Below are 24416 nucleotides of genomic sequence, written 5' to 3' on the forward strand. Positions count from 1 at the left end.
ACAGTACAAATATAAGATAAGTTACGTGGCTATTCAAACATCACTTCTACTCTCCTGCCCATTCCGTCGTAGCTTGGTTTTTCCTGTAAGTTTTAAAATGTTTCTTGAGATTTGGAGAGGTCTTGAAACATAAATGCCTAAGTGAACTAGTGAGAACGTGTCTGTCTCTTTGATTTGAGTTTATATAAAGATCTTTTTTCTTTACTAGGAAAGCCCTCAAAAAAAGAAAAGGAAATCGGAAGCTGTGGATGGAGACAAACCGTACGACCTCCTGAGTATTGGCACAGCTACCGGCAGCATTTTATTATATAGCATCATTAAAGGAGAATTACAGAGCAAACTGGTAAGCATTCCTACTCTGACATCAGGTTCTGTGTTTGTGTGTGTGTTTGTGTGTCTTCTCTTTAATGCCAGCACAGATAGTATGGGTAAAGATGGTCACTTTTGGTGTGAGTTTCCAGAACACATTTTCTGCTGCAGTGACCTGCAGGTTTTTTTTAAGCAACACGTCATATACATTTAAGGAAATTTTAACTCCTTGACTGCCGTAGGGGCCAGCGACGTCTGGCAGTGCAGTCTCCTTCGGTCGCTCCTCCTTCTCTTATCGTGCACCTCACACCTGGAACACCTCACACCTGGAACAATCTATCCGAGACTCAAAGCTGCCACCAGTCTAAATGCTTTCAAAAGGAAAGCTGTCTCATGTTAATGTGGTCTGTAACGGTTTCATACGCCTAAAAGATAAAATATGTTACTGTTCATGCAATGTCTATATACGTAATGTTTAACCCTGTTCATTTAATGTAACCATGTATTTGTCATCATAACTCTGTGCTCGGGACACTTGAAAACGAGAGGTAACTACATTTTTATAAATAAATTGAATGCGTTGAGTTAGTGACAGCAGATTTAGGTATAGGTATTTAGGTTATTCATTGTCGGTCTAATCTTTGTGTATATAACCAGTTACCGACCTCGTACTATATAAAACTAGGAAAACACTATTTTTATACCACGTTATTGGACGAGCGATTAAACCTAATGTCTTCATACCACGGGAAAATCAAACTTTGGAACACCATCAAATTGTCTTGGTATTCTCAAACTTCAGTTAAAAACGGTAATGCCTGCCAATTTAATTCTCGCACTATTGTGCGCTATTATACAAACCTATAAATAAGCCGAGTTACCACTGACAGTCTGGGCAACGATAACGAAGTTGCCCAGAAGGGCGGCTATTGTCTGTCACAACGATCAAGCGCTGTCTCCAAGTCACACACAAATGTAAATACTGAATATCACTTCAACTCAACATATTATTTTCAAGAAAGCCGTGATGTATGAAAAGTTATACTGACATCGTGAGTACCATGGAAAACCGACCAAAACCTATTGCGGAGCTAATAATTATCAGTGTCACATGGATGTCATAGTAAATCTGCAGATTGTTGTTTACGGTTTAAAATGGAGAAAAAAAGTGCGCTTCAAAAAGTGTCCTAATCACCAAATTATTTGTGGAGGAAAATAAATAAATATTAATACATGTATACACTGAGATGTATATACATTTTACATGTGCAATACACAAGTGTTACATTATAGCAAATGTGATAAAGTGCATAAACATTAAAAAATCAAATTTAATTAAAGAAAATTCAAGATTTGTTAAAAAATAAATAAAAAGCAGGTGTAAAACAGACCCCGGCTAGCTATAGCCCTTGTCTTTTCATATATTCCTATAATAATCCTCCTTAGATGTTGTACTTCAGTGTGAATCGGCCTCTCTGCCAGGTGCGTATGCAGCTCTCTCACACGCAGGGATTCCAATCCTCACTAGATAGAAGCAATGTAACCGCAAGAAAAGAGAGAGCGCAAACCCCACATTGCATAGAACTGTTTAATAGTAACAATCATTACAACCCCCCCATAGCATAGAACTGTTTAATAATAACAATCATTACAACCCCCCCATAGCATAATACTGTTTAATAGTAACAATCATTACAAACACAGGTAACTCATCTGTGATAGATTAAAAAACAAAAAGTCATGATGTTTGGTGCCCTTTAGCATGTGTCCTTGGAGCTTCTCACCGCTCTCCAAGACCTCGTCTACTCCCACCTTCTGTTACTCCTGTACTTCCTGTAGGAGACACGCTGGATTTCCAATTGACGCGTGGGATTACTGGGCTGGTTGAATCTCTGCTTTACTGGATACGCAAATTGCAAAGTTCAATCATACGCGTTTCGTGACTTTGTCACTTCATCAGGGTGAATGATATGATCACCAGGATCGGAGTCTTTTATAGTCCCAACAGTTGGTCTAATTGTCCAATTGACCTGATCATATGTTACTAATAATTGAACAACTGTTACATACATATAATTCTTACATAAGAAATCTTTGATCATAAACTGTTCATGTTTTCTGGAGGTGCAGTTATCTCCTATCCATGTACCTCTACATTGTGTCTATCTGTATCAAGCAGTATAGACAGATCATGAACATAATCTGACGAGATTATAGAAATAAATAATAATATTGAAAATATTTATTGGTAACGATAATAAAAAAGGGGGAAGTTAAAATGGCTCAAGTAGAAAATGTATACGTATTTACATTGTACACTGTTACCGTGGTTACCAAATCTATTTTAAATTCTTTGCAAATTTAGTACAAATTGCAAAATATTATAATTCATGTTTTTGCATGAAGAATCCGGTCAATATTACTATTTGGATAAAAAAAAATTAATTCCACGATATGGGCTGCACCGATTTGGTTGAAACTTCTGGCAGATCTTAGTTAGGATGTCAAGGCTTTTGGCCTGTGGACAGGAACACACGAACAAACACAGACTCACAACCAAAGAGGTCACAGTCTAGTTGACGTCTTCACTTCGCTCATCCAATAAAAGGCTTTGACATGTGCAATGCATTGTGGGTAACTGGCGCATACTGAATCCTAACACCCCGCGCTGTACATTTCCTGTCGCTGCTTACGCCTCTAACCCACGGTGCTTGATTCCCATGACAGGTCGGTGGCCACGATCGTAGAGTGAACTGCATACGGTGGCACCAGGACAACGGTCACTTATATAGTTGTTCGGAAGATAAACACATTGTGGAATGGAACGCACAGACCTGCAAAGTAAAGTGGTAAGTGCTTCCTGCACGTGTTTGTCAGAGCAGCGCTTCCCCTCTGTGCATGACCAGGTTTCAATGGTAATCAACCAATGGCAGATTCGTATGCAAAGCTTGTGCATTCCCCTGTGAGGTTAGATCCCAATGGAGGGTTGAGAACTAGTGTAAAGCTTTTTTTTTTTTTTAATCTATGGTGAGAGTCCCCAGGATATATGTAATATTCAAACTACAAATATGGCAGCAGAAAATCGTTTCCTGATGTGATTGCTTTCTGTAGGCCATTAGAGCGAGCCAAGACCTCGCAGCCATTTAGTGTTCATTCAGTAAGTGTTCTTGCCCAGTGGGCAAAATCCTTAGTTGTCTGGGATTCGTGAGGTCCTTACAGATTGGGTTACCAATGATTAGATAGAGGTGACCAGCGCATCAGAGACAGATTAGCTCCAAGGACACTACTTCCCCCCCCTCCCCCCCCTCCAGGTTCAGTTAAGCTCACATTTTAGTTTATTTTCTTGCATGACTGCTGCTTACGCAAAAAAAAACGATTAGTAAAGGTACATTCCCTCCATAGTTTGAGACTAGATGGTCATCTTAATATTTAGAACCTTTCTGTATATTGTTACTTTTGGTAAATGTCTGCTTAGAAAGTGCGATAAGTCATTAAGCACTGCAGTGTTTTTTCCCCACGTTTCCCAATATTGTAAAATGTGCATGTCCTACGTTAGACTTGTGTCCTTGTAGGAAGCTTTACATTTGAAGGATACAAACTTTTTCTTTAGAAAAAGTACAATGTGTTGGATTTCAACTTTAGTACTCCTCCTTTCTTATGCCAGGGAGATGAAATGTGCCACATTGTAACAAAATGCAGTACATATACATTTTATATGCACGTATGCACGTGGCAAAGTGTGAAATAACCCTGCACACTGACCTGGATGTAGAAGAACCCATTCATGTGTAAATTATTTTTGCACTTTTGAATGAAACCATAGACCATTCTTAACCCTATTACAAGGTAACTTGTTAGTGTCACTAACTTATATACTTGTGTGAACTGAGCTAAGATACGTGTGCTATTTGAAAAATGGTGGATTGTGCGGTGGTTCTGAGATTATTCCCAATATTGCTAAGTAGTGCATCCTGATCATGAGGTGGGAACATCATAAGAATTAAAGGTGCATTATATGTTTTAATTACACATGTTTTACTTTCACACTTAATGCAAACTAAGACAGCAGATTACAGTTCAGTTTGCATTAATCCTTTATACTAGATGTTTTTTTATGCTTCGATTTCTCATTTCTTTTTTTAATTAAAGATCTATTTCTTTAGATTCAGTTTCCTGATGGTTGTTACATGCTGAAGTTGATATTGCGTAGTGTTTAAGCTGCACATTCCTATTTAGATAAAGTAAGCTTGCTGTGATGATGCTAACTTGGTTTCGCTTATTTCTGATAAGTAATGAAGTCAAACTTCTCTTGGCTGTCTGAGCAAGCGCTATGCAGTGTCGTAGGAAACTTCTGATGTTTGTTTTGCTCCTCAGACATTTTTAGACTTTCTGTTTTTTTTTTGTTTTTTGACCATTCACAATAATTTTTTGGCTTCTTCCCTAAAAGCAAATGGAAAGGCGACGCCGTCAGCGTCAGCTGTTTGTGCATAAGCCCCGATGGAAAGATGCTGCTTTCGGCTGGACGAACAATCAAGTTGTGGGACTTGGAGACCAAAGAAATCTACAGGGTATGGAAGAATGGATGCAGTTCTTTAATGCATTTTATGGGGTACAAATGACAAAACAATGGTCTTTTGTAAACGCATTGTGCAGGTGAGCTGCGTTAAGCAACGTTTGACCTGTAAAGTGACCCTGCACAAGTTTCCACTGCTACACATGACAAATGTCACACTACCCTCCAAGTAATTACATGGGGTCCCTTACTATGACAGCCCTTCTCTTCTGATTTCAAGTGACCTGCTAGCAATGATGCACGTTTCCTCAGCTGTCCTGAGCCTGTGTGCCAGTGCTCACCACTCCCCTATAACTGATGCAAAATAAATCGATTTCTGTGAAATAGAAGCAGTTTGTTACATGCTGAAGTTGATATTGCGTAGTGTTTAAGCTGCACATTCCTATTTAGATAAAGTAAGCTTGCTGTGATGATGCAAACTTTGGTTTCGCTTATTTCTGATAAGTAATGAAGTCAAACTTCTCTTGGCTGTCTGAGCAAGTGGTATGACATGTTGTAGGAAACTTCAGACGTTTAGTTTGCTCGGACACTTTATAATTTTCAAAGCAAAATAAATACGTTTCCGTGACTGCCTCCACATGCATTGGAGTGTTGGTCTGGCCATGGAAAGGACTCGGCTCTTCTGTTTCAGAGAAATGTTTAATGACTCGACTCACCTTATTTGGGGATGGACACATTGCAATTTTGGGGGTTTAAAGTAGCAGTCCTGCTTACTTTATTTTTTTAAAAATTGGTTTGAAGCCGGGCCGCTTTCATTTCGGCACCGTGGATCCCCCTGCTTCCCAAAATACTTCTGTCAGTGCCAGTAGCAGCTCCGACTGGGCTATCGAAATATCCCATTGACCAATAGGGAGCAGTGACTTCATCGCCTTCGGCTTCCTATTTATCCGCGTTTACGCAACATTTGAACCTGCAGAGCTGTTGCTGGCACCCCCTTATGGAGGTATTTATCGCAGGGGGTCCCCGGAACAGAAATTAATGGGGTTCTGCTCTTGAGACCCCTGCTTCCCACCGAAGGGAAACACATTTCTTTGTGGGAGCGTCTGCTCCTTTAAAAGCCACCAGCGTAAAGCGCCTGTAGAGGCGCGGTGTGCTGGCCTCTTGCCGTAAAGGGGTTACGTGAAGTACTTCAGAAGGTTATTCTGCTTCAGTCCTCTTCTTAACTGTATCTCTCTCCAGCAATTTACAGGTCATTCGACAGCAGTCACATCACTCATGTTCATGACAGTCCGACCTTCCCAGGGGTCTCAGCCCCTTCACGACCCCACCGGTCTATATTTCCTGTCCGGTGCAGTACACGACCGGTTAATCAGTGTGTGGTAAGTAATTGCTGCCCCAGAGAGAGCTTTTGTAAGGCGCATCGTGGTGTTACCAACACGGTATAGAATTAGCCAGTTGGGTCACAATCTGGTAATTCCAACCTAATGGGGCTACGCAGCATCTTCTACGAATATTATTGGGGTAGCGAGACACGCCTTGTCTACTTTTATTGTAAGCATAACTCGGATCCCACGTTATTGGACCTCTCTCCTGAAAGAGGACAACCTGAACCCCGGTTTCCAGGCTGAAGTTACCAGTATTACTTCCTGGTTTTTAAAGGGGAGTTTGATGGCCGTCCAATAAGAATCCACAACCAACGGTGCTGGGGCTTCCTATTGGCCTAACCTCCTTTCACTCGGACAATTGCCTGCTACCTTGGTACATTCTTTTTCTTTATGCTGGCCCCTGAGAATAAACGCTGAAGCACTTGAGAGGTTTTGTTTGCAAACAGATCAGTGTTTTGGCCAAATCGGCCACTATTTTTGTTCCCCTGGAGGGAGTTTTAAACCTGGTAACTTCACGGGTTAAATATTTTGGGAACCAGGGTGTGTCTAGTGCTGAAAATATTCAGTTTGCATCAAAAATGCTTCTACCAGGTTTTTTTTGCTTTGATTTCTCTTTATATAAGAACAAAAGACACAAAAGGAATATACTGCTCACTAACTAATAATTTTATAATATGTGAATGTAAATATGAATTGTGTCCACCATATGAGCTAAATACATTCATTATTTATTATTTTTATGTGTAGACTTTTTTTTTAGCTTAATACCTAATAAATGTTATGTTTTAATAGTCTGAGTGCATCTAAAATGAGCTTCTAGTTGGAGAGAGGGTGATAATACATCTTCCCCTCTAACTTTGGTATAACTCTTTATATAAGATACCAACTTTTATATTTAAGTAGATTCAGTTTCCTGCGGTGGAAGCAGCGGTTTGTTATATGCTGAAGTTGAATATTTAATTTGCACATTCCTAGTCCTGTTTAGATAAAGTAAGCTTGCTGTGATGATGCTAACTTGGTTTCGCTTATTTCTGATAAGTAATGAAGTCAAACTTCTCTTGGCTGTCTGAGCAAGTGCTATGCAGTGTCGTAGGAAACTTCATGTGTTTGTTTTGTTCCCCAGACGTAGATTTTTGGGGAGCTCAAAACAAAGCTGGGTTTACTGCTTGAAATACGAAGTGCTTTAAAGCTTGTAATTTTCCCAATTAACTTTGGCTGAATGGAACGTTCTAAAGAGCTGCAAATGTCTCTGAATAGCATAAACTTGTGTGTATATTTACATGTAAGCGGCGCTTGAAAAATATCGCAATTGTCTACATGCCAAAAATATGATATCGCACAATAGCCGTGAACTGCTGCAGGGCTTGCAACCTTAGGCTTGGGCCATAGTGCCTTCGCCCGTGCGGAGGCGTGCATGGCTGTGACGTCACCCGCTTAAAGCGGGTGTGTTTTTCGGCCATGGTACGCGCGCTGTCCGTGGGCGTATTTAGGGGCGTGCAAGTGAAGTCACGGAGCTGGTTCGCCCTCATTGGGCGAACCGCTCACGTGACCGGCCTGTCGCGCCAAGAAATCAGTTTGAACTGATTTTTTGCGCAACGTACACTCACTTCCGCATGGACGCGAACACTGCCTCAAGGCAGTCTGTTCGCTCAGCGCACGGTCTGTGGTATCATGGCCCCAGCCTAAGGCCTCGTCCACAGTGATGCGGGTGCGCGCGCTTGCGCTGGCCGCGATGAAACACATTGCTGCAATGTGTGTGGCCAGCGTGAGCGAGGGCTGGCGCTTAGATGGTTGCAGAGACAAGCAAATTTGAATATGCCGCTCGCTGGCGCATCGTGAGCGGTTCGCCCAATCAGCTACGTGATGTCATGGCCACACCGCCCGCGTGCATACCTAGCTGGCCTGGCCGCAGTCTAAGACACACCACACGTCTTACGGATGTAACGAGACTTGCTGTCTCCGGTGCTGCAGCTGAAAAATCCAGACGCTGCGGGCCTGGCGACCGTATCGCGCTGCGGGGGTTCCATGCTTCTGATTGAACCCGCACAGCGGTAATCCTCCAAGGTGATCACGCAACTTGCCCTGGTGCCCGAGACACGAAGTCCTGCTTACATCTGCAGGTCTGCCCTTTGGTGAGCTACAGGTTGGGATAACGTAAGCTTGAGGTGTGAATGCTGCAGGGAGTGTGAGGGGGTTGAGTTTACGTACCAAGGTAGCTATGTAAAAAAAAAAAAATAGCACCGTTGTGCGGCATGTTATGTCATTGTTTTCATATTCTTTGTTCGGTGTGTCCTGGTCATGCATATAAGGGCATTATGCATTTGCAGCTACATTAATTGGTATTTTAGGCAAGAAAAACTTGACTGGCTGCTTTGGTGCACAAATTGGCCAACTCCTAACACCAGTTCTGTTTTTTTCCTTTGTGAAAAAGTTGACGGACGGAAGACTTAAATTGGTTTTATACATTGGTGCACGGACTCGCTATACTGCTCTTCTGCACGACGGTTACGTATAGCCCCACATGTGGAATTGCAGCCGGTATAGTCTCCCTCATTGCTAGGCTGTGTAGTTTGAAGAGCAGTCTGTGCTGGCAAGCTGCAGGTCTATAGTCACCCATGTTTTAGGGACCTGTGAGATGTGTAATTGGGGAGGGGGATAGGCCGCTCTAGGACTGAAGGTGCTACACAGAAGAAAATGGTAAAACAATACTGTATAACTGGGGAAAGAGCCTCCGATGGTACCTCTTGTTATTATACATTGGTGTATAATAGGGAACAGTTAAACAAAAAACCCATTTAATCAGCGTAATGAAGATGAGTAAAACATAACATTTATTCAGTTGTTCAAATAAAATAATTGGTACAGCAAGGCCCCACCGAGAAGGGTGCCGCCATGTCTGCGCGTGCGCAGAACGTGCCGGGGTCGCGCGTGCGCAGAACGTGCCGGGGTCGCGCATGCGCAGAACGTGCCGGGGTCGCGCATGCGCAGAACGTGCCGGGGTCGCGCATGCGCAGAACGTGCCGGGGTCGCGCATGCGCAGAACGGGGGAGTTTGCCCAGGTTGCACATGCGTGGAACGGCGCATGTGCAGATACCGAAAATTGCTGGTTCCGCTTTCCGGCGATTTTTCGCTTTGTGGCGGGCCCTTAGAATGGAACCCGCCGCATGCCCGGGACCCTCCTGTACATAGAAATAACTAATCAAAAGAGGGGGTGGGAAGAGAATGGCATTTACTGGGAGCTAACCGCTATTACTAGGATCTGGCTGATATACAGTCGTGGAGACATTGGAATATATATTCATGAGGTCGGTATTGGTAAGGTGAGACTATAGAAGAGGTATAGTCTGTAGCGGATTTCCCGTTGGGCCTGGGCCCGGGGCGGCAAAAATGTCCGCCCCCCATATACTTTTACGGCACTCCGGCCCATCGGACTAATGGGACGTTATTTTATCTGCTGCGGCCTCCTGAATCGTAGCCTATACACCGCTGGGTATAGTGATTAACCCTGGGGGCATTAGTATATTTAGTGTACCTTGGATACAAATACCTGTGTGGTGCCCGTGATTGTACTTAAAATAACTGGAGTAGTTTAGAAGAGTGTGTTAGTGCAGTTATTCTGAGTAAAGGGGTATATTGATGTGCAGAGTAGTCCTGTGCTATATGAGCTATTTTAATACTAAGCAAGGCTGTCAACAAAGCAAGCCTTTCAACCCCTGTGTAACTGCTCAGCACACATCTCTGCAAGTACTAGCCCAATAATGCCCCGTTGGTCTAATAGTTTTCTGCTTAACTTTATTGACCTCTTCTAGCCTTGGATACTCGCCATCTATTTCTAAGTGCTTAACTTGATGCACTTGCTGCAAAAACTTCCTGACTCCCAGTATGGAGCCCCACTGACTCCTCACGGAAGACATTAGTTCCTTGCCTGTGTCCGAGCTTTACCAGTAACCCACTTAAACACCTAAGATATCTACTCTCTCCTTTTCATTGCTAACCATCCCAATACTGAATGTTGTGTATTACTGCATTTACTTACTGTGCCTAAACCTCGCCCTAGCCACTGTTCATAATAAGCTGTGTACAACATAGCTGCACTGTATTCATGAAAGCTAGAGCTTCTTTACCCTTCTGTGCAGTGATGGCTTGAATTGTTGATGGGTAAGAGGCTGTTAAAGTGCCATCATTGCAGGAGAAGGCGCTATATATTAATAGACCTCCAATAGATGGATGGCTTTCACATGTGATGCAGCAGGAGAGCTCCGTGTCTTGGTTACTGAAGGAAGCATCTCCAGTAATTGGTGGTTTGTGTCTTTTTTTTTTTAGGCAGATCCGGTCTGAGAAGAAAGAGAAAAGCGCGGTGCTGTCCTTCACACTCACAGAGACGCCAGTTTCCATAGACCTGACTCCGTCTGAGAGCAAGGAGGAGGTAATGGGGGAGCTAGAATTACATTGGGGGTGGGGGGCGAAGCGAAAACAAGATGTGGCAACACCCAGTCTTCAATGTAGCGTTTTGTTGTCCGTGTTCATCAGGAAACTTGTCCGATTCCTGATGACGTAATACTGACCACGAAACATTGACACCCACAGAAGGCCTAACAGCAGCAGTACTGTTTCTGACAAGCACCCAGTAAGGAACCGCAGCCGCCATTATCGGCAATGCAGTATGGCGGGAAGTCTCCTTTTTATCAATTACTAGAAATACATTGCAACCCGTGCTCTGCTCAACCCTGACCGCATCAGAATAGCAACTGAGAATGTGGCACTTCCATATGGGTCGTTACCGAAGCCCTGGCGTCAGTCGTCTTCCCCTCCCCCCGCCCCATCTCACTTACCGGCGGCAGAAGAGGAGGACTGAAGACCACAGGAGCGGAACAGGAGGAAGACAGCTGGCAGCGGGAGAAGAGTACCATGTCATCGGAGGGAAGAAGTTGAGACAGCGGGTAGTGGCAGGAGAAGACGTAATCGGAGCAGCATGGGAGGAACGCGCTGTAACACCGGAAGTTGACCGGTGTCTGCCAGTGATACAGCGCGTTCCTCTCCTGCTGCCGCCCGCTCAACTTCTTCACTCCGCTGACATGATTCTCCTCTCGTGCTGCCAGCTGTCTTTCTCCTGTGGTCTTCAGTCCTCTTCTGCCGCCGGTGAGCCTGGCAAGTGAGAACGGGGTGTCGGCTAAGCGGGACGCTGCTGTACTCCTTTTTAGCACAACCGGCTTATAATCCTTTGCATCCTGGGATGTCCGACTATCCAATATGCGATCTCAAATTTGAAAAGGGTTTCCACCCCTTTCCCCCCCCCCCCCCAAATTCAATTCCTGGCAAAACATTTAGCCGAACTTTGAAGAGCTAATACTGAACTCCCACATTTACACCATCGGTTCACGGTTCTGCCAACAAATCGCAGCTCTACTCCCAGTTGGCAAAGTGATTTGCCAGGCATTTCAATTCTGCTTAATATGCCAACTCCCATCCCGAGCCCGAGATGGGGCTTCTGTAAGAGAGTATTTTCAGTAGAGTAGCCATTCCCTGTACACCTCCCCAAACATACCTTTTTATGCAACATCTGGGATCACATACAATGTGACAAATGGCAATACAAGTGCTGCACTGATTTAACCATCCGGGATACAATGTTTATCATTAGTATTTTTCACTCTTCCCCATCACATTATGGACCAGATGTTGGTTTTTAATCTGGACTGGCATTACTGTTCTTTACAATTCTTCCCCGTGGCCCTGTTCTGTATAGGAGTTGTGCTGCTTTGCTATCTGCCTTCGCAGGGCTGCTAACCCGTGCAGTTTATGCTTGTTTATTGGATAGCTAGATTAAACGTGGGCTCTACTGAGTTGGCATGTCTCCATGTGGTATGCTGATATCAAAAGTCCCACTACATTCTTACTGATAACACTTGCTGTTCGGTGCTGGAAAGTCTGATACAGAAGTTTCTGGATCCATTATTCTGATCCCTGAAGGTCATCTGTATGCTCTTAAAATAGCATTAACTGTAAGAAGCTGTCTTTTTGGCTTCACAATATTTGACTTACTAAAGGCCAGTTTCTTATCTGGTGTAGCCATTGTTTTCACCAAAGGAATGTATTCATGGTCTGAGCCAAATGCATTGCCAAACTGCCCAGCACCTATTTTTCTACCTAACGCTTTCAGTCACTTAAAGCAGCAGTCCAAGCTGTCCGTTTTATTTTTTACCTCCCCATTCCACCTTAAGATGTGCTTCATTACAATCCACACAATAAGTAATTGGTTACGTTGCTGATCGATCCATTCTCCTGTGATCGATCGGCGAAGATTCGGCTCAGGGGTTAACTAAATGGCTGTCGGTGCAGCAGAATTGAACCAAAGATGTAAACTTCTGTGGGGAAGATCATGTGTTCAGGCAGTCACTAGATACAATTGGTGCACTGCTAGAGAGAGCAGGGCTCAAAAAGGTGTCAGAGCCTGTTTCAGAAAGGGATGTGGATGTGACTTTGTAAACCGTTGCTATAGAAACACAAAAGGCCTGTTACATTATAATACGTTAAATGTGTAAGTCAGAGTTTTTTTTAAAAAATGCTACAAGTATTTTCTCAGTAAAGTACTGTTTTTTTTTGTTTTTTTTTTGTTTTTTTTTTAAACCACGTTTGATATTGCTTGGTCTGCAGCTTTAAGCCTCTATTCAATGGTAGTGGTGCAGATAACTATTGATTTACTTATACTTGAGTGCAAGTTGATGCATTTTGTACCCGTTACCACATAATTCAGCATTAGCAACTGTGCTGGACATAGCCTTCTGTGAGGATAGAGAACACCGAAATAACATGACTGCAGGCATAGGTAAGATTTTAACTTTGATGGGCAAGAATTTCTTCCAGTAATAAGACCAACACCATCTCGCATCATATCCGTTCCCCCACACTTCCGTTTAACCCTGCACAGCCATTGTCCTAATGTGCTACTTTCTATTGAATGTGCTGCATGAACGTCACTTTATTCTGCAAGAGCGGTTCTTCGGCTGCAGATATGGCCAAAAAAAATAAAAAGCCTGCCCCCCACGCCCAGGGGAAACCAGAATATAGGATTATATTGCTTATAATGGTCTCTGCGGTATTAAATAAAAGCGGGTTGAAGCCCCGTTCCCATAGAGGATTTGAAGTTCAACATTGTTGTTTGTACTGAGTGAGCATACAAGATGCAGGATTTAATGCATATACCAGTCGTCTCAAATTCAATGTCCGGATCTTATAGTGACATATATAGAAACCGTGCCTTTTATGTCCACCCACACTGTTTGTCTGTTTTCTTGCAGCCCTTGAAGCTGGCGGTTGTATGCAGAGATGGGCAGTTGCACTTAATTGAGCATGTTTTGAATGGGTATGTTTATTATCAGAACACGTTACTGTATCACTTAATGTCTCTTCTCCTGTGGTTGGTAAAAATAAACCTTTTATTAAATTGGGTAATTGCACCAACTTATAATTCATGCTGTAATGACCTAATGCAGAGGTGCACAAACTGGGGAGTGTTGGGGGGGGTAAGGTGCAAGAGTTTTCAGGGGGGTGCGGCAGTTACAGAGGCACAGTGCTCTTCCCCAAAGCATTTACATTAAATGCCAGGGTATCGCACAGAGGCCTCTGTAACTTCCCTTACCTTGTCTTCAGGGTCGCGTCACGTGGCCCCGCGATATCATTTGACACCGGAGACAAGTTGTGGGGGGGGCAGTGGGGAAAGATTGCGCACCCCTGATGAATGAATGTCTCCAGGAGGCAACTGCAGACTTTGAGAGTGGCGTTGCTAAACTGGTAAAGAGGAATTTTTGTGGTTGAAAGGGGATTGCTGCATTAAAAAAAAAAAAAAAAATGCTATTCCCCCCCAACTTTTTTTAAAAAAAAGTTTAAGAGCCAACATCACCTGGGGTTCCTCCATTATTACTGACCCTTGTTAATGTCAGATCCGGGGGTCACACACTGCTCCTTTAGTGGGTTAAAATGGCTGTCATATACAGTAGTAAGCCGCAAAACAATGGTTATGGCTCCAGGTATGAGAGCTTGGTGAAAGGGTTATGTTTGAGGCCATGCTTTCAGATATAAGCTTTTGGACCTTTAGTTTCTAAATGTTTACATTTTTTTTTTAATGTAAATGAATGTGAAAGCTTTGAGGGGATAGCATGAACTTCTGATCTAATGAACGTAGGTTAGCACCTGCTCCCATCCTAAACATTTTTATTCTGTCCGTTGCTGCTAATGTGCTACAAACTCTTCGGCGTAAAGTTCCTCACTGTCCCTTTCTTGTCTAGGAACTACAAGAAGCCTCTCATGCCCACCTGTACTGTACAGATCGCCACGTCTGGCAGTGATGGAGGCTCCACACCAAAGCCTATTCCTATCCTTGCTGCAAGCTTTTGTCCAGACCGACAGTCTTTGCTGCTGCTTTATGGCAGCACTATGCAGCCTGTCATTGAGAAAGTGGTAGGTCTTTGTAGTGTCTGACTTACAGAATTTTAAATTATATGAAGTCTTTTGTGGGGTCAAAGTAAGGTGCAGTAAGGAGCGTGGGGGGGTGCTGTAGCTTCAGTATCGGCACACGATCCGTGTGCTGTACTGTCTATTTTTGGGGATTGGAAAGAGTCCAGGGGACTTGGTGGTTATCCCAAAGCTGCACCACACTGTCCTGGGGCTGGCACAGCGTGGCATCATTGGGTTTTTTTAGTGTGGGGATTATGTATTCTTGATCAGTCGGTTCCGTTCTACTGCTCAGAAGTAAGCGTATCTCCTGCAGCATGTGAGCAGCCTCGAGTCTGCTCCTTCCCACGCGTTCTGTTACCCTGATCAGTCATGTGTGCAGTGAGGTCACACAATAAAACTGCCTGCTCCGAGGCCTAAATTAATATCTTGTCCAGTAATGGTGCAATTGATAAAAAGAAAGGGTTGGTATTTTTCTTTTTTATATATATATTTTGGCCTCTTCATAATGATTGATCTTGAAGGCACAAACTAGAATGATGAATCTAAACCAGGAGTGGCCAACTTCTTTCCTCAATGGCCACCAACGGGTAAGGTTTTAAGGCTATCCCTGCTTCAGCACAGGCGTTCATTGAGCCACCTCTGCTGAAGCAGGGATTTTCCTAATTCCCTAGCCTGTTGGTGGTCCTTGAGAACTGAAGTTGGCCACCCCTGCTCTAAACACTTAGGATAATCTGTTAGAAGGAGGGTAATACTTGTTGGACCAACATTTGTTCTGACCATCTCTAATTGTTTCCGTTCTACAAGGTGCTGAAGACAAATGAGCCTCACATATGCTTAATAAGGGACATCCAGAAAACGCTGACGCTCAGAAAAGATATGCCTGTGACAAAGGTGAGCATTATGGGTAATCGTGCTCAGCCATTGCTGGTTTCCGGCTAAGCTTTTACTGTGGAATTTGACTAACGCACGGCTTGAGAATAATTTTACTTTTCTGGTATTTCTAAATATACATAGTGGACCTTCGTGCACTGATTCAGAACTTTTAGTTTGCACGAACGCCACACAAAAAATCCCCTCTGTATTTGAGAAACAATGTCTTTGAGGAGAAATGGCATTAGGTGAATATATACAGCTGAAAACTGTTATCAGACACTTATTTTAGTGAAGCGATGTATGATCGGACAGAGAGTAGGTGCACTCACTTGACTGCATTCGGATGCCTGGAATTCAGGCAGCATTTTCTTTTCCGAATACCCCTGGACTGCCGGCACTCCAGATCTCGAGGCTATACCTAAGTGATGTATGATCTTAAAGGGGCTGTTTTAAAGCCTTCATCATAAAATAATGTTTTATTTTTATTCTATATAATCTCTTAGGGGGCAAAAACTTGTCACATAGTCATTCTTTCCCCTATTTCTATCTCACCCTCAACCCCCCCGGTACACTTATTTTTATTACATTTATATTGCTATCAATGTCGGTTAGAGATTTGGTAGCGTCCTTTATTTTCTTTGTTTACTTTTGACAGTCTTTACCCATTTGTTTTCGGGTGATGAGACGTTCAGTTATCAAATCTACAAGTACCTTTTCCCTTGGTCTTTCAACAGTAATTATGTGATGATTGAAGCAGAAAACAGAAGTAGCCAAAACATTCATTATTCACAGCATATAAATAAGTAAATAAAATGGGGAATTGAATATTTCTAAGGAAGCCAATTATATGTATATGTATGTTTGTTTTTTACGTGCAACTGTCGTCATTTATTTCTTACAAGAAATACAAAGAACGCTGAATGTTCAAGTGCTTTTATTTCTGTAACTTGGGGATTTACAAGCAGTCCAGCATTTCTTTTTTATTTTATAGTGCTTTCATCCTAAAATATTTTGTTCCTTCATAAACTTGCATCATATATACTGTGTTTGGCCTATGCATATAAATCGCTCAACAAGTAAGCCCTGTTTTATAATCCGTATCCCAAAGTTTTTTTCATAATGGGAATGAGTATGGCTTTTCGTTTTAAGTGAGAAGCCGCAATGTTTGTAGGGTCTTCTATAGGAAGCTGGTCCTGTAGTGTTTGCTTGAGTAATATGAAGCCCCTTGCTGCGTGGCCGGCCCTAGCTCTGTAATATACGCACGCTGTGATGATCAGAGAATGGTTTCGCATACTTCTGAACACTGTGATGCTAGAATTCTCTTGGCTGTCTGAGCGTACTGTCTAATGAGTTCTCCGGCCTGTCTGCTTCTCAGGTACTTAAACGTGCACTCCCAAATATGACCTAATATTTCCTTTCATTTGTACTGTTGGGAAGCCACTTTGCTCCGGCATGTAGCATTGCCAATCCTTTTTTTTAAAATACATATTTTGGGTGAGTTTTGCTGAAAATCTTCCTGCTAGTGAAATTAAAATGGCCACTGCCATTCTCGCATTAAAACAAGAACTGGCCACGGTAGCCGTTGATGCCAGTGAGATAATAAACGTCTGAATAATATCGACCAACAGTTTATCGTATTGATTTATTTTTGTTTTGGGTGGTGGCTGCCTCTCAATTCGGTAAATATTGAAATGTTGACCATTCATGTTGAATTTAGCATACTCCTTTTTGTTCCACCAGTTTAAGTTGATTCTGACATGCAGGGTCCGTACATAATTCTGATTAACCATTCAATCCCCATGCAGTGAGGAGGTGTTTTTGAAGAGCGATGACTAAATGACAACCGTGGATTTTCCAGCATTTCAAAAATTACTTTACAATATCTCCCCCCCCCCCCCCTCCAAAAGGGCATAAATTGCTTATTTTGTTTATTTTTTTATTCCACAGCATTAAAAAAAATTAAAATAATAAATAAATTGTATTGCTGTTTGGCAGCTATACCCCACTACATTTTATTACCACGCTTTTCTTTGAATATATTGTCCTCTATGAAATAGCTTTCTCACTACAGCCTAGTAGTAGGTGCTCCCATTGACCCAACTCTGCAAGTTCTCAGCTGGGTTTATGTGTTGGTGTAATTTTAACCTCGAATGTAACCGCTGGTGGACGCCGCGTTACACAAGAACATCGATTTATTTGTGACCAATACGCTTACGTTTTTATTTTGTTTTTAATAGGTGAAAACTCCGGTTGTAACTTCCGATGTCCAGGTTCTAGTCCCGGGAATTCCCGGTCACAGCGCGGCAATAAAAAGCGCGCCTTCTGTAGCCCTGAAACCGGACGGCAAGAGGAAGCCAGGAGACAAAGAGGTGAGCTGGGGGATTCCTGCTGCCACCTTTACTTGCAGCTTCCATCTTTAGCGTGAAAATGCAACTTATTCAGGGGAGTTGGGAACAACCGATAGTTTGGTGTTGCTTACGGACATGTAATCATGGGCCCTACTTTAAGGTTTCCCAATGACCTGGTGCTCTCGCTTTGTGTAAGTATCTGCACATATTGTGGTCTGTGGCAGTGAAGTAGTTAAATTCCATTTATATTTAGTCTTGTTATACATCAGCTGGTTTAGCTCACACTGCTAGAGCTGCTGTTCTGAACAAGAGATTGTGTGGGTCCAACTTCTGCTCCTGTTGGGTCTAACATCATACCCCATTCCTCATAAGGTGCCTTAGATTTGTCAACCCAATAACACTAAACACACTGGCTGCCACTTATGCAGTTCTCAGTTTTTGGGGACATGTCTGTTTTGGGGGCAGTGTGAAGAGGCAGTTACCTGCAGCTTAGTAGTTTTTTATTCGTGAAGATGAACTGGCTGGTCTCAATTTTGTCGCGACACAATAACTATCCCTGCTGTGATGACTTAACACTGGTTTCGCTTGTGTCAGATACTCTGTGAAGACACTTCTCTTGGCTGTCTGAGCAGGAGTTGGGTATTATTTGTTTATTTTATTAAACGTCTGCCTTGTCCTTTCCCGACAGTATTAATGTGCTTTACGATGAAAGATGGTGGAAAGTTCTCTAACTTCCCTCTACATTGGCCAAACCAGAGCCTTCTTTATTAACTTGTAGTTCTCTGGTGAAGCTGTAGTATTTAGTTAAAAAAAAAAAAAAAAAATCTTGATTGGGTAAGGAAAATAACTGATGAAATTAAGAAAAGTTGTCTGCTTCCTTGTTTCTTTTATGGCCCCTAAGGGCTGGAAAACCACTTCTCTCCCCCCCCCCCCCCCCCCCCTCGGTCCTTTCTTACCGCGGGTCTTGTTTTCCAATCGCAATAAAAGCCTGGCTTGTGCATTACTATAGGCTGTGCTGCATTTCACCCCCAACCGCTGTCATATAACCCAGGCTGGTAACGCGGTGAGGGTCTGCTTCTGAAGACCTCATGCATAATCCTACAACAACTCTAGGTTAGGTAGGAAAGCCTACTTGATTTGATTGAAGTGCCATTGAAATGTGTGTTAATCTGCCGCTTGTGTGTTTCAGGCCAGCATTGCAGATAGACTCGGTGCCATGGATATTGACATGGCAAAAGTGGAAAGTAAAGGTGGCTTGCCGCAGACGGACAGCTTCGCGGTGCTCCTGGTGCAGGGACTGGAAAGTAGCGATGCGAACATCTTAAATGTAAGGCTTGGGGGAGACCCTTTCCTGTTCCCTCTTATGTTTTGGTTATGTAGCACAGTCGGGTCTGTGAATCCCACATCAGTGCCCTGGATTCTCCTCTCATACCCACACTTTGTGTGCTCTTGTTTCACAGAAAGTCTTCCAGACCAAAAAGGATTCCTTAATAAAGAACACGGTGTCCAGGCTCCCAGTCTATGCAGTCATCCCTCTCGTGCATGAGGTACGATCTGTACCAGGTGGTAACACCCTCTCACAAGCGGCTTTCTTGCCTAGCTGTGGTCAATTGTGTCTTTTGGAGGAGTGTTGTGGTTTTTATTAATGTAAATACTATGTTGAAGTCGCAGAATAAAGTGGATAGTCCGTCTCCGGATCAGTGACCTGTTTATTCATTTGTTCATTTTCAGCTGACGAAGAGATTGCAAGGACATCCCTACAGGTAAGATTATTCTGCATCTGGACACTTTATACTATGTGTCCTGAATCCCGTTCTATAATACTGTAGACGTTATTTGTTTGCCATAATATGAGTTGGCGCAGTGTATTGCCGCAGCATGCTTGTTCTATTTCCCCATGTCCTGAAAGGCACCCAAGATCTCTAGCTGAAAATGTGTGTAGTATCTTTCATCCATTGCTATTGCACCAAAATCTGCAACTACTTGATTCAACCACGAGGTGTCAGCATGGACTCCCCCATGGTATTTTTGCTTCGTGAAGAAAACATTTACTAACACTAGAGTGGAAATGTATCTCTTGGATACATTATCCATTTATCGTAACTGGCAAGTTTTGTATTTTTTAATACCGTGTGGGTTCTGGGTGACAAAGGCAGAGTTGTAGAGTAATTGCTAAAGTGCTAACCGTAGAAAGGAAGTTGGCGCTTTTTGTGCATTCCCGCGAATGTGCTGCTAGGTATCAATCCAAAAAAGCTGGTAATACAGAATAAAGGTGTTGGTGTCGCACTCGCTCATCGGGTGATGCATTCGGTGAGAAGCAGACGTTTGAACAATACCCGACCTCCTTTCACACTCAGACAATCGCCTACTCCTTGGTTACGTTGGGTCTTTTTCTTGATGATCTGAGAATAAATGTGGAAGCACTTCAGATTTCTGCTAGTGCATTACAGTTACTGCAAATAGATCAGTGTGCTGTCTGACCACGCGTGTCCTGCTATACTGTACATACTGCACATGAGGATTTAGTACTGGGGTTTCTCCCTAATGTGACTTATTTTCTGGACAAGATGTGATATTAAACATTGCACTTAAACTCCCAGTCCCCATTTGCAATATATTATTTTTCCTCCACGCAATTAGGTCTCTGCCTTGTAACCCGTTTTTGTAAATTTAAGTTATGTTTAATAGCTCTACAGATTTTCTGCCCAGAACCCCTCTCTTTGAAAAGCGCAAAACCAAATCACTGAAATAAAGTTCTTTGTCCTAACACGGCTGGCTAGTTATCGGCTGGTATCTGGGAGATGGGCTGAGTTGTGACGCAGTTATACTAAACTAGAAATACTTTAATCCGCTGCTCTGTGCTGGTTTATACAGTTATATTTGTAGGTATAATGCAACATGCTGCCCTACAAACCTAGTAGCGATTATGAATAAATATCCGTAAAGAAAAAGCTGCTGGTTTACTCCTTTTGTTTTGATACTTATGTGTTTCTCGCTAGTGCCCTGCTGATGGTCCGGTGGTTGAAAGCGGTTTTTGTTCTTCATGCATCCTACCTTTCGACTGTAAGTATTTCTCTAGACTTTCCACTAGTAGCACAAACCCCTGTGTGGAGGCTGCGCGCTCTGCTTGAGTAATATGCAGCCTCTTGCTGTGTGGCCGGCCCTAGCTCTGTAATATACACACGCTGTGATGATCAGAGAATGGTTTCGCATACTTCTGAACACTGTGATGCTAGAATTCTCTTGGCTGTCTGAGCGTGCTGTCTAATGGGTTCTCTGGCCTGTCTGCTTCTCAGGTACTTAAACGTGCACTCCCAAATATGATCTAATATTTCCTTTCATTTGTGCTACTGGGAAGCCACTTTGGCAATGCTACATGCTGGAGCAATCTTTTTATATTCTGGGCGTGTATTTTGCTGAATTCCCCTCCTAGGGAAATTAAAGTATATATGCATACAATGGAAATCTCAAAAAAACAGTCACCAGAAGACAGATAAATTATTCACAATTGTATTTGTCCCTTCTGGTGCTGCTATACATTTCTTCTTTAGATGTCCATATGTAGATCAGATTAAAACTTCTGGGTGCCCTCAAATACAACAGACTATATAAAATATAAGAGAAAGTATACTTAACAGTAATTGAGGTGCGCGCAGAGGGACCGGGAACGGCAAACCAGTCCAATAAATATATGCAGACCTGTCTAAGACGTGAATGTGCTCACAGGTGATATTCTTTTTTTGTATATAGAGATATATATCTATCTGTGTTAAAACTGACTGGTGGCCTGTGAAGTACTTTCTGTAGCAGTGGAGCACTTCTTGTTGCATGCACAGCGCCTTCTCTCTTTGCTGGCTCTAGATGAATTGAACCCCTTGTGAATGCTTCTCTGCAGCTGCCAGACTTGGTCCCACAGCTGGGGATGTTGTATCAGTTAATGGAGAGCAGGGTTAAGACCTTGCAGAAACTTTCCCGCCTTCATGGAAAACTGTACCTTCTGATCACGCAGGTAAGATGCTCTGGGGGATAGGTGGCCTAAATATAGATCAAATATGGGGTACGGTGATGGCTTTGCTGCTGTATGCACCTGCAGTGCATTCCTGTGCCGGGCTGAAGGCCCCACTACTTTAGCAGCAGGGTAAATGCAGTGGGTTTGGGCATCGCTTCTACTTATGAGGGGAAACTTGGCAGCCACCTGCCGCCTCCAACATGTTCCTGCTATGGGTAAACTATATGTGGAGATTGTCTTTCCTGTATGCAGACTATTACTTTAAATGGTTACGATAGAGTATTGTATCTTTATTTGGGAAACCGTGTGGGGCAAAGTCTGACCAGGACATCAGCCGTTGTGGTAACGGTCAGCATTACTTTTCCGCTTGCAAACAGCGGTGTTATTACGTGAGGTTGCAATCTCTGCTCCTCTCCCTGTATAGGTTGCAGCATCGGAAAAATCGCAAGATCTGACGGATTTAAATCAGAAAGCAAAACTTGTATATGAAGAAGGTAAACTATTCATTTAAAACACTAGAGTACGTTATCAAAGGAAATTTAATTAAAATTGTCACACACACACACACACACACACACCCACACACACCCACACACACCCACACACACCCACACACACCCACACACCTATATCAATGCATTTTACTCACTTTGCCATTTTAGTTGGCTAGAAAAGTAATATGAAGCCTCTTGCTGCGTGACCGGCCCTAGCTCTGTAATATACGCACGCTGTGATGATCAGAGAATGGTTTCGCATACTTCTGAACACTGTGATGCTAGAATTCTCTTGGCTGTCTGAGCGTGCTGTCTAATGAGTTCTCTGGCCTGTCTGCTTCTCAGGTACTTAAACATGCACTCCCAAATATGACCTAATATTTCCTTTCATTTCTGAAGCCATTTTGCTTTATTTTTTTCTTGCTTTTCAGTGCTAAATAACAAGTATACAATCTCGCTATTGTGATCTGAAGAGTTTACACCTGTTAACAAAGTGATGCCATTAGGTCACTGAGTATTTTACTCTGGCTTTGCTACATGTAGACTTGCCTTGGAAGTTTCTCTTGTGAAGTGCCGAGTACAGTTTGGGCGCTATATAAATAAAGCTATACAAGTTTGATACGTAGTCTGTATGTAGAGGGTCCTATACAATTATCCAGTTATTGGGACATTAGCACCTTTCTTTGCGTTCCCCAACACTTATATAATGCTTATTCGCACACTGAACCAGTTTATTGCAGAACTTCTGGAGTTGTAAACTCTTATTTTATAGCTGTTAACTTGCTTTTTACACTATTTAACAAAAATGTGAGACCTGATTTTTTATTTTTTTTTAAATCACACAGATACCCAGTAAGGTCATAAACCCCCCCAAATTACCATAAAGTGTGTGTGTATATATTTGTATGTGTCAAAAGGAGTGCTACTGAGCGTGGCACTGTATACTACAAAACACAAAGGGAGCCCAGAGCTACTACCAATATGACAAAAATAGTGGAAAAAAATAAATATATATATTTTTTTTTCTTTAAAAAAAGGGCCTTTTAGTTTAACCCTTTGGCCAAAGCATTATAAGCCTGCGAGCCACTTCAAGGCATGACCATAATATCGCAGGTCCTAACACTAACTGATTAAAATTCTTATTTACCTGTATAATTACGAGAATAATGATCTGCATTGGATCTGTCACAAACATATGGAAATTGGGGAGAGGTGAGCTGAACCCGGGGAGGAGGCACCTGTTTTTTTTGCCCTTAAAGTCCTTTGAAAACCCTGGATATTTTCACCTGACCTTCCGTTCGGCGTAGACATCAGACCCTCTTTGTTATGATTTTGGTGCTGTTGTCCCATTAATCTCGGTGTGAGAACAATGCTGTAATATTGCATTGTAATATCGTTCAATCCTCTTCTCCATGTGACAAGCAGGATAACCCCTTTCTCCGTGTCATACCGTGGGACATTCTGAGAAATATATATTGATGTGCTTTGGTCATCTTACTGAAGACTTGTAAAATAGAACCCAACCCACATGATGGCAAATTTGGGATCACTATGGCGCCTAAATCAATTTGGGGTCTAGAGCCGCATTATTCTTTCTAGCAGCTATTGTGCATGTAGTTGAATGTCGTGTTTTTGGAACTCCTTGGAACCCATTTAAATTGGTAGACAATGTGCTACATGCCGATGGCAAATACGATGCATGTTTCTGGGAGGAACTTGTGCTTTAAATCAGTGGTCTCGTCGGTGCATATGTATAATGAGGGGAGGAGAGGTCCGGTGATCCCGGATTGGCTCTGAACTCCACCGTCCACGAAAGGTTAAACATAAATTGGGGGGGGGGGGGGGGGTGATGGCTCCTTTTTAAGATTTTGATTTGTTTTTACAGAGTCCTCAGAAGAAGAATCGGATGAAGAGATGATTGCAGAGCGTGAGTCGGATGTGAGTGTTCATTTGAATGTTTTTATGAGGCTTAACGGCGGTCTCATTAACCCCTTCACTGCAAAGCGATGGGTTCCACGTCGTAGCAGCAAA

General features: G+C 42.8%; 1 protein-coding gene and 7 non-coding genes across 8 annotated transcripts in view; all 8 read left to right on the forward strand.

Moving 5' to 3' along the window:
• WDR43 (WD repeat domain 43) overlaps window positions 1–24416 on the forward strand; it is a 31275-nt gene that overhangs the window by 2628 nt on the left and 4231 nt on the right. Inside the window, exons 2-17 of the mRNA XM_075595420.1 lie at window positions 209–343; window positions 3037–3158; window positions 4757–4877; window positions 6062–6201; window positions 10531–10633; window positions 13506–13570; window positions 14493–14664; window positions 15466–15552; window positions 17772–17903; window positions 19072–19209; window positions 19343–19429; window positions 19614–19645; window positions 20882–20945; window positions 21778–21891; window positions 22316–22385; window positions 24271–24323. Coding sequence (XP_075451535.1) covers window positions 209–343; window positions 3037–3158; window positions 4757–4877; window positions 6062–6201; window positions 10531–10633; window positions 13506–13570; window positions 14493–14664; window positions 15466–15552; window positions 17772–17903; window positions 19072–19209; window positions 19343–19429; window positions 19614–19645; window positions 20882–20945; window positions 21778–21891; window positions 22316–22385; window positions 24271–24323 — 1635 coding nt within the window. The remainder of the gene's footprint in view (window positions 1–208; window positions 344–3036; window positions 3159–4756; window positions 4878–6061; window positions 6202–10530; window positions 10634–13505; window positions 13571–14492; window positions 14665–15465; window positions 15553–17771; window positions 17904–19071; window positions 19210–19342; window positions 19430–19613; window positions 19646–20881; window positions 20946–21777; window positions 21892–22315; window positions 22386–24270; window positions 24324–24416) is intronic.
• Window positions 4557–4634, forward strand: LOC142494098 (small nucleolar RNA SNORD53/SNORD92). The gene has a single exon (XR_012801333.1). It is a non-coding gene; the product is annotated as a small nucleolar RNA SNORD53/SNORD92 (small nucleolar RNA).
• On the forward strand, window positions 5284–5362 carry LOC142494100 (small nucleolar RNA SNORD53/SNORD92). Its single transcript, XR_012801335.1, has one exon. It is a non-coding gene; the product is annotated as a small nucleolar RNA SNORD53/SNORD92 (small nucleolar RNA).
• LOC142494099 (small nucleolar RNA SNORD53/SNORD92) lies at window positions 7204–7281 on the forward strand. Its single transcript, XR_012801334.1, has one exon. It is a non-coding gene; the product is annotated as a small nucleolar RNA SNORD53/SNORD92 (small nucleolar RNA).
• Window positions 16796–16872, forward strand: LOC142494102 (small nucleolar RNA SNORD53/SNORD92). Its single transcript, XR_012801337.1, has one exon. It is a non-coding gene; the product is annotated as a small nucleolar RNA SNORD53/SNORD92 (small nucleolar RNA).
• Window positions 18439–18514, forward strand: LOC142494101 (small nucleolar RNA SNORD53/SNORD92). Its single transcript, XR_012801336.1, has one exon. It is a non-coding gene; the product is annotated as a small nucleolar RNA SNORD53/SNORD92 (small nucleolar RNA).
• Window positions 21065–21141, forward strand: LOC142494104 (small nucleolar RNA SNORD53/SNORD92). Its single transcript, XR_012801339.1, has one exon. It is a non-coding gene; the product is annotated as a small nucleolar RNA SNORD53/SNORD92 (small nucleolar RNA).
• LOC142494105 (small nucleolar RNA SNORD53/SNORD92) lies at window positions 22617–22693 on the forward strand. The gene has a single exon (XR_012801340.1). It is a non-coding gene; the product is annotated as a small nucleolar RNA SNORD53/SNORD92 (small nucleolar RNA).

The sequence above is a fragment of the Ascaphus truei genome, chromosome 4 (assembly GCF_040206685.1).
Source record: "Ascaphus truei isolate aAscTru1 chromosome 4, aAscTru1.hap1, whole genome shotgun sequence".
Taxonomy (NCBI): Eukaryota; Metazoa; Chordata; class Amphibia; order Anura; family Ascaphidae; genus Ascaphus; species Ascaphus truei.